This window comes from Asterias rubens, chromosome 6 (genome assembly GCF_902459465.1).
Source record: "Asterias rubens chromosome 6, eAstRub1.3, whole genome shotgun sequence".
Classification (NCBI taxonomy): domain Eukaryota; kingdom Metazoa; phylum Echinodermata; class Asteroidea; order Forcipulatida; family Asteriidae; genus Asterias; species Asterias rubens.
The window spans coordinates 20,065,462-20,084,380 of record NC_047067.1 but is presented as its reverse complement, the minus strand read 5'-3'; the positions used below and the strand labels follow the sequence as shown (position 1 = coordinate 20,084,380).

Below are 18,919 nucleotides of genomic sequence, written 5' to 3'. Positions count from 1 at the left end.
GCCCCGCCTACCCCGCGCAAAAAGTAGCAGGTTGAATCAACGTACTACCCATTGTCATTATGTAACAGGTAATGATAAAGTGAACGTAAATTTTGGGTATCAGACTAATACTGACGGTTTGTTGCCAATGGAGGGCTCCCTTTAGTTTTTCGTATTTACAATACAAAATGAAAAAGGCGAACGAACGGTGAATCTTTTGCGCTATTTTGGTGAGGCTATTTTCATCTAAAGTAAATTATTATTAGTTTATTTGTAAATGTGCATCCCTCACAGCCATGTTCTTAATATCTAATTTGTCTTTTCTTGTTGTAACTCTTTCTAGTTTCTAAAGTTCTCAACGTTTTTCACCAATAATTTCTTTCTTTCAGTATAATCTTTGTTTTCTTTTTTATTATAAAACTGTAAAATGTCAAAACAACAGTCATCCATACCGTTACAAATTATTGTTACTATAAGATAGTTAAATTGAGACATACTCAGTCCAAAATTCCACCGGTTCTGATTAAAACATATGGAAATCCATTCCCCTTTTAGTTTTAAATAATAAAAGGAATTTTTTGCTCCATTAATTATATTGAAAGAATGTAATTCGAAATAGCGCCTGATTTTTGTACGAAGTCTTCTCGATTGCAAGATGAAACTCATACCATAATTTGGCAATTGATTTAATGTTTAGTTTTGTTCTTGTTTATCATTAAAAAGTATCCCAATGTGAAGATCTAATTCTACAGAATGGAAAGTGATATAGAGAACGACCCTCGAGCTCACTCCACCCCAAAGAGGGAGGAAGCCGCATCCGAGAGGAACATCGATGATGATTCTTTGGGGAGTCCAGAGTTAGTTGTTGGCAGGAGCAGTGGCTTGGAGCGGACTGGGGCATCAACAAGGTCGTTGTTGTCCGTTTTGTCTCATAGCAGCGTGGAGAACATCTCTGATGGCAGTTATTCTTCCAGCTCCTCGAGTTCAACGTCATCTTCGTCAAAGTTATCATCTCGGAAAAGGAGGTGTGGTTCTCACTTCATCAAACAAATTTGTATAATTCCTAGAACCAATAATTGGAGTGCTAGCAGTCATGCTAGTATGACCGAAGAAGTCACAATTTGTGTAGTGCGCCCCAGCTACTGGGTGTATGTCATTCCATGATTTGTTTGTCAACCTGTTTTCTTTCTAAAACTTCAAGGAAAAATAAGTGCAGAGCTCTGCCAACTCTCTAATTCTGCAGAAAGCCCTAAACCAATATGTCCATGTTCTAATGGTAAACAAAATTTTAAAACGTCCCTGATTATAGCAATGTTGACATCTCTGCAAATGGTGTACTACAAAGAACAGAGAAATTATTAGATACATTACAAAGTGTGCCACAATTTCATCATTCTTCTAATTTTTTTAATTTTTGCTCTGTTTTTGGTAATTTCTTTAAAACATTTTTTTTTTCAGATCAGAATCGCCACCATCTTCATCGATCACGCATTCCAAGTCCTCAATCCAGTCTAACCAATCAGGATCCAGGACAAGATCTGCCTCAACATCCAAACAATCAACACCAAGACAAGAAGGGGTGTCATCAGCAGCGTCTAGCCAATCAAGACAGAGATCCAAGTCTGCCGCATCATCAAGTACCAGGTCAACCTCAAGGACAACCCCAGTTCGCATCTCTTCATCCTCCTCATCAAAAACACTCACGCAATCATCCCCCCATGAGCCAGAGCTCTCCCCGTGGGAGAAATGGTTAGTTCAGAAGACTGAAGAGGAAAGAAAGCGGGTGAGACTATTAGTCAGAAAAGAGAGGAGTGAACAGCGGAAGAAAGATGAGGAGGAGAGGGCCCAGAAGGAAAAGGAAGCGGTCATCAAAGTGAGAGTCAATGAATGGGTGGAGGAGAAAACGAACTGGGTGGTGGAGATGAGGAAGAAGGAAGCGAGGAAAGAACAGAAGAAGAAAGATAAGAAAGAAAAAGAGAAGCAGGAAATAATGGATAGAGCTAAGGTACTATATCCATTGCTGATACTTCATGGAGGCAACAAAGGCCCCCTGGTTATTGCCTTGGTGCCCTTGAAATGCTCCAATAGAAATTTACAATTTCCTCATAGGGTGCCCTTTACCAAGGAGAAAATGCCTTGGTGCCATTACCCTTTCAAAAATGAAGTACATGTACACAGGCCTGAAACCCCGCAGGGCTTGTAGCTCAAAATAATTACTTGACTGGAATTTTGTGTACAGGACCAAAATTGAAGCGAGAAACAAATTCTGACATAGGTTAATAATTGAACTGTTTGAAGTAGGAGTTGAAACTTTGCATGGTGGAAGTAAAAGAGAGGATTGCGGTAAACAACAATTGAAATCTCTGTTGAGTTTGTTCTGAAAAGAACCGATGGTTATTAACGATTCACATCTGCCAATCAGAGCATACTGAACAAAACGATGAGTTGTTAACCACCGGTTCTTTACAGAACCAACACTACTCAAAAGAGATATTCAAATGCCGCAACCTAGCTTAGTTTAGATTGATCCCATTTGTATATAATGGGTAAGTTATCTTTGATAATCAATAGAATTGTATAATTTATCAGACTGAGGGCTTATTCCAATACAGGCGAGCAGAGAGCAATGGCTGGCAGACAAGAAAGAGAAAGCACTACAGCAGAAGACAAAAGAAGATGAAGAGAAGTCAAGACTAGCTGAGGAGGAGCGAGAACGCAAAGCTAAGGCAGATGAGGCTTACAACAGATGGTACAAAGATGCCGTCAAGAAACCTAAACCAGTGCCAAGTAGTTTTGGAGTCAGTCAAGGAATGCTCAAAGGTACGCAAGAGATAAATCAGTATGCGACGTCCCAAGCTGATTTGAATTTGGCAGTTTTGAGAAATAGTGGAATGCAGGGTTTTCCCAGTGCACAAGCTTGCCTATCTGGCTGATATGCTCGATTGTGTGCTGCTGATATGCGCACAATCCTCCTTTACACAAAAATCTTCAAAATAAAACCATTTATAATGCTCCAGAATGCACATTAGGTCATTTTAAACAAAGACACACCAAGATAAACATTCCGAAGACCTCTTTTCTATTCAGTGTCTTTTGGCTCAACTTCTGAATGTTTCGCAGGAGTTCGGGCACAATCTTCCAAATTCTTTGTTGCGCATTTGCGACTGGGCTGATAAGTTAATACAAAAAAATTAATTGTACAATAAGATCAAATAAACTCAGACTTTGAGTTGTGGCAGGAAGGTAGCCTGCTTTGGGCATGGGACTCCAAATTTGTACAAAGTCATCTGTTTGAATAGATTTCATTATAACTTTTTGTCCCCCACATTCAGGTTACTACAATACAGCCACGTACCCAATCCCTAACTACTACAACCCAGTTCCATGGATGCCGATCCACATCCCTAAACCCACAGAGGGCCAAGACAACCGAGGAGGAAAAAAGAAGAGTGGTCCAAGAAGCAAGACGACTAAGAAGTCTCAAGGAGTTGTGCTCCAGCCTGCCTCGCCTCCTCTTCTATTTAAGGAGCGAGAGACGAGGGAGAAATGTAACAAATGGGGGAGACCAAGGTGATATTGAAGACTTTGATTTGGGGGTTGAACAAAGAAAAATTTACAATAGCGGCATTTGAACCAAGGACCTCCTGATTAACGCGCCGGCACTCTACCGACTGTTGAAACAATTATTTTGTATTTTTTCAAAAAGTGTTTGAGATAGTTCTAGTTTTTATAGGATGCAAGACGTTTTAATTTAGTTCAGTTAAGTCCGTCGCCAGATTGAGTGCGTGGCGGTAAGGTGGGTTAATTTGGGGTTAGGTCAACATTTAGATTGTAAATACTACAGAAATATGCAAAACTGGCAGCTGGGCAAAAATTGTATGCACGTAAAGTCATCTTTTAATATAAATATAAATATGTACAACTTTTGTAAAATTGTAACAACCTAAATGCAAATAAAATATTAACTCTCTTTAAAGTCATTGAGTAAAATTTGTTTGACTTATAACTGTAGCACTACCTTGAACAGTGCCCTGTGTGTCTCCTTTCAAAGAGGGTAAATTGTAGCAGATGGTCAAATCATATGAACAATAAAAAGAAGCTGCCTTAGTCTGATATATAAAACAAGCAAGGTTGTTGGTTGTACTAGCACTTGAAGACTAACTAATTACATTCAAAACTGCATGAGCTTTCGTAGCAACAACTACTTTATCACCCATTACGTTCTTGTGCATAAATCACATGTAACTAGCAAGTCCCCTTCTTTGCATCTGATTAAGTAGTTGTTGCTACAAAAGCTAATGCAGTTTTTCATGTAACTAGTTAGTCTTTAAGTGCTACCACGACCTTCCTTGTTTTATCATTAGAAGGTATTATATAACACCCAATCAGATCCTTGCCATTTGATTGGAGGATTGTCCGTCACGTGATAGCAAATAAATGTACCATTGCACGCTGAATCACTCACCGTGCTTTTTCGTTCCATCCGAAAAGTACCATTGCACGCTGGCAGCGTGCAATGGTACTTTTCGGATGGAACGAAAAAGCCGAGTAAAAAAATCACTGCGTGCGCGTGCCTTTGGTAACGCAGCATGTGTTACTGCAAGGCATAAAAATAAGTAAAATTTCTAGCATTCGGCTTCTACAATTAAAAATTGTAGGCCTACGCTTGGTTTGTTTTGAAAGTTGTATCTTTCAATCAAAATGACAGAGATCTACTTGGATGTTATATAAAACAAATAATGAATGTTTTTCATTCGTGCAATGGTGCGAACATGTTCATTCGTTGAAAGCTGGAATGTTCCATTCAACTCGGCTCCGCCTCGTTGAATAGAACATTCCATCTTTCAACTCATGAACATTATTCGCACCATTGCACTCATAAACATTCATTATGTGTATAGAATTCAACAGATCTTGGGATATACATGTACAGGGCTCGGAACCAATAAACTACGAAATATGCTCATTACATTCAAACAAGCATACAACAATGGATTGGCTTTAGAGTTGTGCACAAGCAGACGCACAAATGCTTTCATCATTAGTTTACCTCTAAGATGGCGACTGGATGACGTCAATGCACAATGTTGATTACTTTTGAATAGTGTAAAAGGGAGTTTGGGGTAAATTCCACATTGGCACAAAATAGTATTCAGCAGCCTGCTGTAGTCTCATTCCCAGCCGCCAGACATTACATCTACGCATCTACTACATGGTTGATTGGGAGTCTTTGCAGTGTGTTTACGACATCGTTGACACTGAGGGCGACTGGCAGGCTGGATAAGGAGACTATACTGGGCATCCGATGTTACACCATCTAAGATCAATGGAAATTGTAAATTAGCACTTCAATTTAATTCGACTCAAAGTTTATTTCCATATTGCAAAATGTAGATACAATTTATTATAGAGAGACTGATTTGACAAAAACACACCAAGGTCATTGGGCAACTCTTTCCATTCCATAAACCATCAAGTCTCTTGAGATTTGATTCAAAAATGAGGTTTTAAATGGAATTGAAGGATCAAATCTTACCAGAGGATATGACGCCAACACTACTGTCGATGACAATCTGGCCCTCTGTTGGTGACCTCTCTGCCTCCATAGCAACGGTTGTGAAGGAAGCCATCATGAGTTCACTGAGATGAGAAGTACAAGAAGTGGTGTCTTCCTGAAGACCCTGAAAACAAATAGTAAAAGTTGGATGATTTCTTTACAATAAAACAATAATGCTGGGTCCTTTTGTATATTTTTAATACAACCCTAGGGGCATATCAAAGCACCAGCTATTCGTTTTTCTCAACATGATAAGCAGAGCTACATTTGGAACTAGATAACCCATTTACTAGCACCCTTCATTGGTTAAGAAGGTGCTACAGCAGCCACTGCCAGAAACAAAGGGGTAAAGCCGTACTCTGAGCGAGAAGTGTAAATGGGTTCTTAATTGTTGGTTAAGCTAAAAGAACAAATGAATAGAGTGGGACTTGAACCTGTGCAACGTGCCGATGCTCTACCAACTGAAACCTACATTGCTCTACTAAACCTGAATCTGAGTTATCTAGGCCTCCGTTGGCAATCTCACTAATATGTCAACATCTTTAAAGCCATTGGACACTTTCGGAACAGAACAAAAAGTAAAAGTTCACAGATTTACAAATAACTTACAGGGTTTACAGAAGGTAATGGTGAAAGACTTCTCTTGAAATAATATTCAATGAAATGCTTTACTTTTTGAGAAAACAGTAAAACAATATCAGTTCTCGATATCGAGATTTACGGATTTATTTTAAACACATGTCATGACACGGCGAAACGTGCGGAAACAAGGGTGGGTTTTCCCTTTTTTTTCTCCCGACCCCGATGACTGATTGAGCCTAAATTTTCACAGGTTTGTTATTTAATATATAAGTGTGTGCCTTGGACAATACTGTTTACCTAAAGTGTCGATGGCTTTAACAGCCAACATAGGGACAGGTAGCTTAGTTGGCACGTTGATGTTGCAAGTCCCTATCTCGTTAAAAACCACAGACATGAAACAGTGAGGGAAGTCTTTACAATTAAGTCTTCCACATTATGTAGGACGCCTTCAACATACCTTGAGATACCCCAACAATCTTGAGTCCGATGTGCTTATCGTCACATCGTACTCCCTACTCCTGGGTGCATGAATGACCGTGAGGAAGGACTCTCGTATCTTGCTCAGGGAGTTAAAGACTTCGGCCAGCTCCGGTTGATGCCATGTCGGCTCGCAGCTGAACCAACCTGTCTTGAAGACACTGACTGCATCTGGTTCCAATCAAAGATTAAAAGATTCCAACATTCACAGTCATCTTAAAAGCACACAGCACTAAAGAGGACACTTTGGCTCAGAAAGCCGAATTTCAGACAAACTTTCCACTGTTCATGCGATCACCATATTCTAGGGTGTCATGTCCGAGCGGTTAAGAGCATCAAGTTCTATTGGTCAAGTCATTGGGATGTGGGTTTGAGTCCCGATCACAACACTTGTTTCTTTGAGCAAGAGATTTTACCATAACTGCTTCTCCTCACCCAGGGGTATAAAAGGGTAACTGCAAAGAGAGGTTGATATTGTGTTTGAAAAGGACTTCGGAGCACCATGGCAGGCAGCCCTACACAACAACCTTTTGAACTTATTTGTACTAGAGTACAAATGAAAACAGTGTTCGATTAGCCTCGTTTCGTTGCTACCACAAGTGTAAATACCTGGTACACACGGGGAAACTAATCTAACGCAGACTCATTGCTCACCTTTCCTATGGATGAATGCCTCTTCAGCCAGGTGTGGTAGAATAGGAGCTACTGACCTCCCAATGACCTCTAGCATGTGATGAAGAACAGTCTGACATGATCGTCTCTCAACGGAATCGCACACTTCCGAATACAATCTGAAAAATGGTATTCAAATCAAATATTTTTTATTTTAGACAAAATAGAATTTCCTGTTGTAAGCTGCTTACCAATCAAACGGACCCATGTTATAAATGTAAAAAAAAGTTTGTGGCCTGATGTGTCGACTCTAGCAGGGTGTTTCTGGAAGGCTAAACTCTTTCTCATTTAATGTCAGGCCACCAACTATTTGGACCAAAACCACTAAACACTTAGTTTTACCGACTGAAATGATTGAAATTCAAATTTAAATTTATTTGTTGTACACAAAATGGGAATTTGCACTCGCATGCTCATGAGAGTAAAAAATAATTGGATTACAAATTGTAACGCCCAATAAAATACTGAGAAACAAGAACCTTATTTACAGAAGTGGGCATATAGTTTCAATAAACACAAACATTACGAGGTAGATCAAAAAAATACATACTCTACTTTTAACCAACAAAAAAACTGTTATTTGAAAAGAAATCTTTTTTTCATCTCACCTATCTTTCATAGTATCCAGGTAGAAAGAGGAGATTTTACCATGAACTAGCTCTGTGACCTTTGCCGTGACCTCCCCGAACTCGTACCCTTCATACGCAGCGGTGACCTTTGACCCGTAGATAAAAAGAAGGTGAAGCACGTATTGGTCTGTTGGGAAGAGGTCGGCATGAGGTTGAAGGTCACTGGAGGGGTCAAAGTCGTACAGGTTGCCTAGGAAGTAGCGAATGGTGTTCCTCAGCTAGTATAAAGAGAGGGAAAAAAGAGAGATGTTTGCTGAATCTTTGGAAGATCATTGGTCCATAACGTTACAGATAATGTTACACACTTATAAAGCTTCGGCCGAACTATCTTGCATCACCTGCTTAGCATCAAGTGGCAAGACCATGTGAGCAATGTAAGACTGACGGAGATGATCGGCAACTGATGGCACTTCATCAGCAGTGCTGTGAGTCAAAGAAAGGTAGCTTGGTTGGGCACTGTTTTTTTATGAGAGACTGCCTTCATCACAAGGCCAGATAGCCACTTCAAGGTGATGGCTACACTTTTTAACTGATTTGGGGATTGACCCAAATCAACTGCCACCAGGGGCACACTGCTACCTACTCACTGGGATGAAACAGGGTTACCCCCTTCACAGTCCGTAAGGATGTAGGCATGGGTATCATCCACTAGGAGCCTGGCTGCTCGAGCAGAATGCTTTACAGCCCACCTTTTACGAAGCCATTATAGTTAAGTGCCTTGCTCAAGAGTGCAGGTGTCATGACCGGCAATCAAACCCACATTCTGCTGCTGACAACACCAGAGCTTGGGTTCGGTGAACTAGATGGCTCGATGTAATCCAGGGTTGTGGCATGGTTTCCATACCTTTAATAGGTTTTGGTTGGTCATTGCAAAGTGGTCCGGACTGATATGAACCCTGGTCAACCAGCTGGACTCTGCTAGTCTCCATCTCAAGACATCAGCCCCATAGACAGGATCCTTCTTCTTGTTCTGCAGCACAAGACAGTGGGTTAAAAACAAACTTAATGATGAATCTAAGACTTTATTGTAACCTGTGGTGTGGCCATATAGTCTTTTCACAATTGAAATTAGTCATAACCAAAATGAGGCAAGTAGGATTAAATAGTCAGACCCTGTTCATGTGTAATGAGAACCACTATATATATAATTCCAATAGAACATAGGGAACAAGTCCAATTGTCACATGTAAATTGCATGTTTTAAGAAAAATGTACCTTTAGCTCCCTTAAAAAGCTCCCTTACCTAGAGTGGCTTTCAGCTTTGTTTAGAACAAACTTGCATTAACAAAGTTAACAAACTAGGAGTATCACCATAAGCAAAATGTTATGTCACTTTACAAGTCATAGTGACATCACATGTTGCTTAGTAGTTAAGATTGATACACAGTTAAGATAAAGCTCTTTTTCGAAATAGGCCCAAGGACTTAATACAAATTTATATTTATCCTACCTGTCCACCACTGACGATAACATCTGGATCGATCACATTCCCCAAGGATTTTGACATCTTTCTTCCCTCGCCATCCAACGTAAATCCATGCCCTATAACATTCCTGAAAAAGACAGAAGGGAAGCTCATATTACTTGGTTCTCATGTAGCACACATAATCTAGTAGCTAGATAAAGGTATTTTACAACACTGTTATCCCTATTCATCAGGCATACTTTTTAATCATTCCACAAACTTTCTCAAATCCCTGGGAGCAATCGTACAGCTTAAATTAGCACCAAAGGATTAATCCAAAAGCCCTCCCTGGTTCCCATTAATATACCTGGGTTAAAAGAAGCAACTATGAATAAGTGCCTTGCTCAAAGGCATAAGTTCAATGACCAGGAACCAAGTACCCAATGATGCAGCCAAAAGAGACTAAAGTGAAGAAATATTTAGAGGAATATCTCACTTGTACGGTGCCCTGTCATTGACGGCAACACTTGTTAATAGTGAAGTTTGAAACCAAGCGCCGTACTGGTCTTCACCCTCCAAGTATAGATCAGCTTGCTGACCAGTGTCTGAACAAGAAGAAAACAATTTAAAATAACTAAAAATCAAATTTCAAAGTTTGCATTGGCAAAATAACCACATTACTTCGAAGTGATACCTTTCTCAAAATGCTTTGTACTATCGAAAGCTGCTATAGGCTTCTGACCCAAAATATTTAAAGCCATTATTTTCAAGAGTGGCTACCAAACGTATACCGCTATATTTGTGCTTGTTTTGTGAACCAGTAAATAACATCTAATTTTATCTTTACCTTTCAGCACATGTGCCCAAGATGAGCCGCTGTCGAACCAAATATCCAAAATGTCTTCACCTTTCACAAAATCCTCTGCAGAATAACCAGACTGTGGACAGGGATACACAAAATAATTTGTTTAATAGTTTAGAAATATATAATGAATTTGAAGAAAAGATAAATTATGAAGCTTTATGAAATGGAGACTAATTACTAATAACACAAGCGTGAGTGGAATACAGAAAAATACAGCAATTCTGCCTTTTGCCTGAATTTGAGATACAGCCATGCTTTATTTTTCAGTAGTCCATGAGCAGATGTGTGTAACGATTTCAAGCGAACTTGATACTCAGCTTAACAAAGCAACATTATAACAGTGCAATACACTTGGATTGACCAAGTAGAACCGAGGATTTGAGTTTGTATGAAGATGAATGGGTACTACATAAGTAAACCAACCTTAGCCAATACTTCAGCAGGTAGAAGTTCCTCTATAGGTAATGTCCACCAACACTCACTGCCATGCTTCTTCATCAGATTAGTCACATGATTCAAGCTCTCACTAAAAGTAAATCCAGATTTTACCAGAAGGTTAACTCAAAGTAGACTAATCTTCTAAATATCACTACCAAACTGGATCCCCTGGCTGTCGCTTCCCAGGTTGTCTTGTAAACTCTAGTGTGATCCAAAAAAAATACTATTTTAAATAGCCGCTTGTGGCCACTATTGGTTTAAACATGAAGATTTTTCTTTGACCCAAGCCAACAAATACTGAAACCATACCTTGTAATAAATGGCTCGTCTGTTTTTTTGTTGTAAAACACCGGGATGGGAACACCCCACACCCTCTGCCTTGATATACACCAGAATGTCCGCCCGTCTAGCTGCACCCTCATGCTGTTCAGGGCGTGGCTCGGCTGCATGGTCACACTTTGAAGGCATTGCTAGTAAACAAGTAGAGCGTCAACAATTGAAACATTGTCACATGGTCTGTACATCACGATTGTGTACTTTTAGAAAATATCTGGAAGAATCTATTTACTAAGTTACAATTTCAAGCATATGGAAACCAAAGCTAATTACAAAAAATTATATAAACTTTCAAGGTTGGTTGTGTAAACTTTACTTGGGGTTGAACGAAGACAAATTTACAGAGCGTGATTTAAACCAACAAGCTCCAGATTAAGTTGCTGGCACTCTACCAACTGAGCTATCATTATACTGTCAACAAATATAAAACAATCTCCCTTATTATTACATGTATTAAGGGCAAAAGGTCAGCACAACACAAGGCTGGCCACACACAAGTTTACAATGATTCAATTAGCCCTCAAAACTTGTATTTGGAGCATGGCCAGAGCCAATATGCAAATCATAAAAGCCCGAACACTGAGGTTGCACTTTGGTTCCTGACGTATCCTACCATTGCTCTTTCTCTAATTGCACCAGTGTTAATGAACCACTGTTTACTAGGGCGGATGATGATTGGTTGCTTCGTCCTCCAATCATACGGGTAGCTGTGCTCATAGTCTGATCGCAGAAGTAGACTTCCATTGGCTCTCAACATTTCAATAACTATAGAAAATAACAAAGAATAACCGAGTAATTAGGTGAGGTTTGCAGGAGTAACAAGTGTCTTTTGAGTAGTGTTGGTTCTTAAGAGAACCGGTGGTTGACGACCCAACGTTTTGTTCAATATACTCTGATCGTCCTTATCCTGCAGGCAACCACTGGCTTCACATGGTAACTATAGTTTTTAAATAAAACTAGAAATTACAACTGGTTGAATATTCTCACCGATGTCATTTGCTTCTGTGAGTACATTCTTTCCTGCTAGCTCTGGACCAACATCTGATGAAAAGACGCCATCTTCATCAACTGTACAATGCTACAGAAAATAAAGAAAAATATGTAATGATAAGAATAACAACTAGTGCTTATACTATATAGCACATTTTACCATAACGTCTTAATGGGCTTTACATTATTAGTGATCTGGTCATTGGGCCAACACCATTCCTTTAATCTTTCTCAACTCCCTGGGGAGAATATCACCCAGCCATGGCGCACCAGTGGCTTTTCTCTACACAATGTCAACCTCTACCCTCGTATGTACCCATTTATACCCTGAGTGAACAGAATCATTTTAGCAAAGCACCTCGCTCATGGACATAAGTGTCATGATCAGGAGTCGAACCCACACTCCGATGACTTAACCACCAGAACTTGAATTTGATGCTTTAAAGCACTCGGCAATGACGCCTATAGACAACATTTTTTTAGATTTCCAATAATTTTAAAGCAATTCTTTGTGAATGAGACTATTGAAGGTGTTAGAAATTCATGAAGATCAAATTTACGAAGATCTTACGAGAGACTCACCAATGGCAAGTTGAATTGGACACCTATCCCATAATCCTCTGGACCATGAGCTGGTGCCGTGTGAACGAGTCCGGTACCCATAGTCATCTTTACATGAGACGCTGGTAGTAATGGCACCGTCTTCTGACTAATAGGATGACTGCAAACAGCCCCCTCTAAGTCAGAACCTGGCCATGATTGAAAAAAAACTTCATGAAGCTACATGTACATGAACTGCATCAAATCTTGCTTGAGATTTTCCAATCATTTAAAACTACTGCACTAAATGCACATTGGTTTTAAAATCAGTCAAGGGTGGTGCTTAAACAGGGCCCAATTCCATGGCTCTCTGCTTACCATAGGCAAAGAATATGTGCTTACATCAAGCATATTTTACTGGTTAGGTTAGCAGGGATTTTTTGCTTGTTCGCTACATACACAACGATACTAGGCATTCTTCATTTTACACAGCTGGCGCAGAAATTTGGCACTTAGGCAGTAAGCGGAAAATGGTGATTGTAAGCACAGAATTTGGCAGTCAGTGCAAACATGAATTTGGGCCCTGTTATGTCGAAAGTCTGTGGTCCATGGTCGTAAAGAGGTAAATGTTACTGGCTGCAAAACATGCCTACATCTGGACTACATTGTACCCGCCCTTCAAAATTCAACTTCTCAGCTGCGGGTAGGGATGATTAGCCTTCCAACTTAATACTACAATTGTTATAACTACCTGAAAAGGTCACAATAGTCTCCAGGGTTGTTTCTAGAATCTGAGTGATGTCGTTGACCCTTTCTGCGGCAAGAATGTATCTATCACCCGTCTTTGTACATTGAACGATACTGTAGTCCCTAGCTGCTATGTAACAGATCGCCTCATTGGCTGGGATCGTCCAAGGCGTTGTGGTCCAGATAGGAGCATAGAGATTTGCTGATTTAAAAAAATAAATACAAATAAATTAAAAACCTCAAGTTATAAATTTCATTTCAATGGTCGCATTTTTAAGATATCACCGAAAATCGGGAGCTAGTATGTCCATGCAGGAAGAATAATCCCTGATAGGAAAACACAATCTTAATTTCTCAGATTCAAATTTTGGAGTAAAATGGCTAACATTTTGTATACAAAACCAGATTACTTTGAAGTGAAATGTTTCTCAAAGTGCTCTTTACTATTGAAAGCTGCTGTAGGCTTCTAAACAAATGTTTTTGTTGCCATTAATTTCAAGAGTGATTACCAAACAAATACCGTCCCTTTAAATAGTTACCAAAACAATCCACTATCATAATGAACATCATTGGAGCACAGTCAAATGTTACAATTCTGCAAGAGGTATTTACTCACCAGAATAGCTGGATAGTTTCTGTGGAAGTTTTGAGATTGGGAACTTGACGTAGATAGAAGGAGAAACATGGCTGGGGTTATACTCAAGCTCTGCCTCGGCAAGGGCTGTCCTGTGAAAACCAGACCAAAAAAGGTATGAAACTCTTTAGGGTAGAAATAAAATGTTGAGCATCTGCAATGTTGTGCTCACACAAATCTCTCAACACAATTGAATGTATCACTCGTATACAAGCTTGGGTCCTAGTCAGGTAGGTAACTAAGTCCTTAGTAAGTAAGTGCTTACCTCGATGAAGGGGACCAGTTGACAGGTTTAAGGTCACGGTAGATGTATCCCTAGAAAGAAAAACAAAGCATCGTCCTTCAATTTTAGATAAATATCAATTTAATAATAATAATACAAATAAAACTGCTTTTATATTACACAGCTTTCCTCATGAAAGTAACTTTTTAAAGGTTTTATATTTTCCAATTTAGTCAAATTACTCAGTAAAGCTTCTCAGATTCAATTTTGGATTCAACTTTAAGGGATACAATTTTTCCACAACAGCACTATTTCAAAAAGAAAAGTTTCTCAATATGAATTATACTATCCAAAGCTGGTGTTAGTTTTAGTTGCGATTAACTCTCAGAGTCTTTAAAAACATAATATGCAGACCCTTAAGTCTTGCAAAGATGACACATTGAATGAATATCCACAGGCCAACCAGGTAGTTTTATTAAATTGCCTTTTAGTGGTTTTTCTTGTAATTGTATATAGCCCTTATCTGTTTTAACATGTTTTAAAGACACTGGACACTATTGGTAACCGTCAAATACCAGTCTTCTCACTTGGTGTATCTCAACGTATGCATAAAAATAACAAACCTGTGAAAATTTGAGCTCAATTGGTCATCGAAGTTGCGAGATAATAATGAAAGAAAAAACACCCTTGTCCCACGAAGTTGTGTGTGTTTAGATGGTTGATTTCGAGACCTCAAATTCTAAATCGGAGGTCTCGAAATCAAATTCGAGGAACATTACTTCTTTCTCGAAAACTATGTCACTTCAGAGGGAGCTGTTTCTCACAATGTTTTATACTATCAATCTCTCCCCATTACTCCTCACCAAGTAAGGTTTTATGCTAATAATTATTTTGAGTAATTACCAATAGTGTCCACTGCCTTTAAGGGTCAACGTTTTGACTGTATGCAAGTATTTGAATTACCCTTTTTGGGATCTAATAAAGATTAATTGAATTGAATTGAACTGAACTTGCCTCAATCCCTTTAGTGTAGAAACATCCAAAATACCTAACTGAGTTATCATGATTGTAGGTTATCCTTACCTTTTCATACATTTGATGGAATACTTGCATCTGAGATGCTTCAAAGTCCTTCTCAAAAGTGTAGTAGCAGCCGTCAGTCCTTAGCAGCAGAACAAATAAACAATAAAAAGGTTAAGTTAGTTGCAGCTTGCAGCACTGAATTGAGTAGTCAGGTTTGTGTTGCGGTATCTTTCCTCGCCTTCCACCTCTAGGACCCTGCTGGGGGCACTATTTTGGATTGGGTTTTCACTGTGTGGGTTTTCATCTGGAATATATCACTGGGGTTTTCCTCCTACATCTAAAACTGAAATTGCCTTCTTAGTCTTCTCTCAATTTGGTTCTTGACTTGTATAGTGGTTAAGCTTTTCTGATAGTCCCTAGCTTAACAACCAGAATAAACAAAATGAAATTGTATTCATGTCATTGAGTGTGGTGGCTAGCGGTTTAGCCCACTGAACTCAAGGTCTGGTGTTGTCACAGTGTAGATTTGAGTCTCAGTCGGGACAAGTGTATTCTTGAGTGAGACACTATTCTTACCAGTCCGCCATGACACCCCATCTTTTGAAGGCTCGCATCTGTCTGCTGATGGCCTTCTCTGCAAATCTTCTTGCTGGAGAAACAAACAAAAAAGGATCTTAAAAATCGATGAAAACTCACTTCATTCTTTCTTCAAGCAAAATTTGTCAATGAAACATTATAAGCCAAGCTATTAACTTTATACAAAATTGAAAGTTTTGATTGCAAAATTAAATATCATTACAACCCCAAATGGGAGTGCTTACCCTTTTTCCTGATATCTAGAGGGCTCAGCGTCCTGAAGTCATCTTTATTTTGGGACAGCGCTTTGAGCTCTATGGGGAGTCCATGACAATCCCAGCCTGGCTTATAGTGAATCCGATGGCCTTGTAATAATTTGTAACGGTTGATGATGTCTTTCAGGATCTAACAGAAAAAGAGGAGAACATTTTCAGAAATAGTTGTTTACATTAAGCAACAAACATTCAATTAAAAGTAGGGTCATAGATCGGTTTTTGTAAACGTAATGCTGATTTATAGGCAAGTTTATAAAGAAAGCTACGATAAAAGTCATTTTTTGTGTGAAAGTTTCAGCTGAATACAGTGTCTACTGGCTGACAAAACACAAAAAAACTGTCACTGAATTTTCACTAGACTTCAACTCCATCCACGTTAGGCAAAGTCACAGAACATACCAACTGCATCATTGGCTGCAGCATTAGCAAATGGAGACAAACCCTCGACAATCTATGAAATGGTTCATGCACAGTGGCTCATTTCTCAGATTCAAATTTTTTTTGGGGGGTGAAAAATTCTCCAAACCAGAGAACCTTCTTACTTTGAAGGTAATCCTTTCTCAAAACAGTTTATACTGTCAACAGCTGCAAGTGTTTTTCACCAAGTAAGTTTTTTTTTTGTCATAATTGTATGGAATACGTACCAATATAAGACCCTACCTTTAAATTTAATGCCAAACAAAATGATAATTGTGTTTCAGTGAATGACCTACCTTGTTAAGGGCGTGGCCAACATGTGGGTCCCCATTAGCATAAGGAGGTCCATCATGAAGACAGAAATCCTTCTCCTGCTCTTGAGTCCTCTGCCAGGAATATAGCTCAGAAAAACCACATACCTTTAAGATAAAACGGCATTAGGGAATATACATTCATTATAATGGAGTGACCAAAAGTAGTGTCTTACTCAAAACTTTTTAAAAAAAATGATGATAATTATTTATTATTTTAAAAAAACTTTTTCCATGTCACATTGGATAGACAGTTAGTATGAAGAATGTGCCGTATTTTTGAACGGGTGAGGGCGCTCTCAAACATATTTGTAATTGTATCACTTTCAGGGTATACTCATATTCATACCCAACAAAAGACTGGAACACATACCCCCACAGACATCTAATCCACCACGGACAATAAGACCTTTAATTAATATTAAAAAGAGGAGCCATTATAACTGGTAATACCCACCTCTTTAAGCAACTTAAACATGTTTAAGCAACTATGGCGCAACAAAAGTACAACAAGAGGCCTGGAACTTGGAAGTGATAAAAATGCCATTGATTGAGAATGAGAGTGCCCTCACAGTCACACAGATAAATTGATTAACAATTAAAAAATATTATAACATTAATACCTAAAATAAATACTGGGTTGAATAACAATATTACTTATTAAGTGCCGTTAAAATTATTCTCAAAGAAGTTTTAAAAATTCCAAGGGTATCAGCAGATTGGATTGACGTTGTCGTTGGCAGCCCATACAATAAGTAAAAATGGGGGGATTTGCTCATAAGGTTTATCGCGAATAGCAAAATATCAAGAGAGGGCGCTGTTGAACCCACCCAAAAGCAAAGGTATAGGCGTTGTGTGCGGGAGTCTTAGAAACTGCATAGAAACCGCCCCATATTCCTTCCCACAATGTATTGCGGTTCCGAATCGGGATAAACCTTATCTATATCAGCGTTCACCGTTTACGTACGTTTCACTTTTATTAGTTTTTCCATTTTCAGCCTAAATTTCTTGCTATAATTATGCAAAATTGCTGGACGAGAAAGTTCCCAGCAAAGTTAACTACTTAACCACCAGTCAGTCATTGTGGATAACTTTCCGCATGACGCCACCACTTTTCCACTCTTTTTTACAAATAAAAAGGGATATCTCATTGAGGTAAATTAGATACAATATTATTTCATATCGGATGAAGAAGTGGTGGCGCCATACGGAAACTTTTCCGTAATTGTATTTACCTTCTGTACATCTTCTTCACGTTTTCCTGCACCCCAAAGTTCGAAAGTAGTTTTCGGCAGGTTTAGCGTGTCGGCAAACCTTTTTTTGCTCACAAAAAGTCGATTGGAAATATGATGATGGACACAAAATTTAGCTGGCCGCAGCCTTAAAAATAGACCATTTCCACCTTTCCATAAATGGGTTGACATGCTGGTGATGGTAGAATGTAGGATGTTATCCAAATGTTGATATCAATTATTACAGAAATACTCATAACCAAGAAGAAACTGGTGCGTTTTCCAGTTTAATTTTACCACCCAACATCACCCAACATCATTCCGATTAGCTATGGTTCATGGAGGCTGACATCTTGGTAGCATGGTGCTTTGTACATTTAGATAAGATAGGTGAACTCACTAACTCTAGGGACTAGACTAAAAGGATTGAGCAATAGAGGGCGCTATACGAAAATCTCAAATCTTGTTAAAATTTGCCATCAATTTTTGTTTCTGAAGAAAACGGGAATAATAATTGTTATGTTTAAAGTGTATTTATGTTCATACAGTGGGGATCAAACAAAAACGCTAAAAACAAAACAGACAAAAACAAACATTAAAGGCAGTGGACACTATTGGTAATTGTCAAAGACCAGTCTTCTCACTTTGTGTATCTCAACATATGCATAAAATAACAAACCTGTGAAAATTTGAGCTCAATCGGTCATCGAACTAATAAATAATAATAAGAACTGAGGTCTCGAAATCAAATTTTGTGGAAAATTACTTCTTTCTCGAAAAGTACTCCACTTCAGAGGGAGCCATTTCTCATAATGTTTTAGACTACCAACCTCTCCCCATTACTCTTTACCAAGTAAGATTTTGTGCTAATTATTATTTTGAGTAATTACCAATAGTGTCCACTGCCTTTAAGCACACCATCAAAAGTAATTTCCTTCTACCATGGAGGAAGCTTGAACCGGTGCCTAATAGCTAACTTTACCCGGCCCTCGAAGTTGAATAACTGTTTCT

The 18,919-nt window shown here is 38.9% G+C and overlaps 2 protein-coding genes across 3 annotated transcripts; one reads left to right on the top strand and one right to left on the bottom strand.

Annotated features, from left to right (window-relative positions):
- Nucleotides 1–139: 139 nt before the first annotated feature.
- On the top strand, nt 140–4,413 carry LOC117291189 (coiled-coil domain-containing protein 34-like). Its single transcript, XM_033772777.1, has 5 exons — nt 140–209; nt 703–1,004; nt 1,438–1,984; nt 2,592–2,799; nt 3,312–4,413. The coding sequence occupies exons 2-5, from the start codon at nt 733–735 to the stop codon at nt 3,551–3,553; spliced, it is 1,269 nt and encodes a 422-aa protein (XP_033628668.1). The 5' UTR covers nt 140–209; nt 703–732; the 3' UTR covers nt 3,554–4,413.
- Nucleotides 4,414–4,849: 436 nt separating this feature from the next.
- LOC117291188 (isoleucine--tRNA ligase, mitochondrial-like) lies at nt 4,850–18,888 on the bottom strand. Of its 2 annotated transcripts, XM_033772776.1 has the most exons (23): nt 18,827–18,888; nt 17,912–18,101; nt 16,662–16,784; nt 15,919–16,078; nt 15,674–15,746; nt 15,158–15,236; nt 14,117–14,166; nt 13,834–13,943; nt 13,222–13,419; nt 12,513–12,679; nt 11,928–12,018; nt 11,554–11,705; nt 10,914–11,074; nt 10,590–10,692; nt 10,149–10,239; nt 9,798–9,906; nt 9,347–9,449; nt 8,741–8,866; nt 7,876–8,114; nt 7,250–7,386; nt 6,576–6,766; nt 5,516–5,660; nt 4,850–5,296 (listed from the first exon to the last, which is right to left on the bottom strand). In XM_033772776.1, exons 2-23 carry the CDS (start codon nt 18,098–18,100, stop codon nt 5,151–5,153), a joined length of 2,943 nt encoding a protein of 980 aa, XP_033628667.1. In that variant the 5' UTR covers nt 18,101; nt 18,827–18,888; the 3' UTR covers nt 4,850–5,150. The 2 variants fall into 2 exon arrangements, with proteins under 2 accessions (XP_033628667.1, XP_033628666.1); XM_033772775.1 differs by lacking the exon at nt 18,827–18,888 and having other exon boundaries at nt 17,912–18,232.
- Nucleotides 18,889–18,919: the final 31 nt, after the last annotated feature.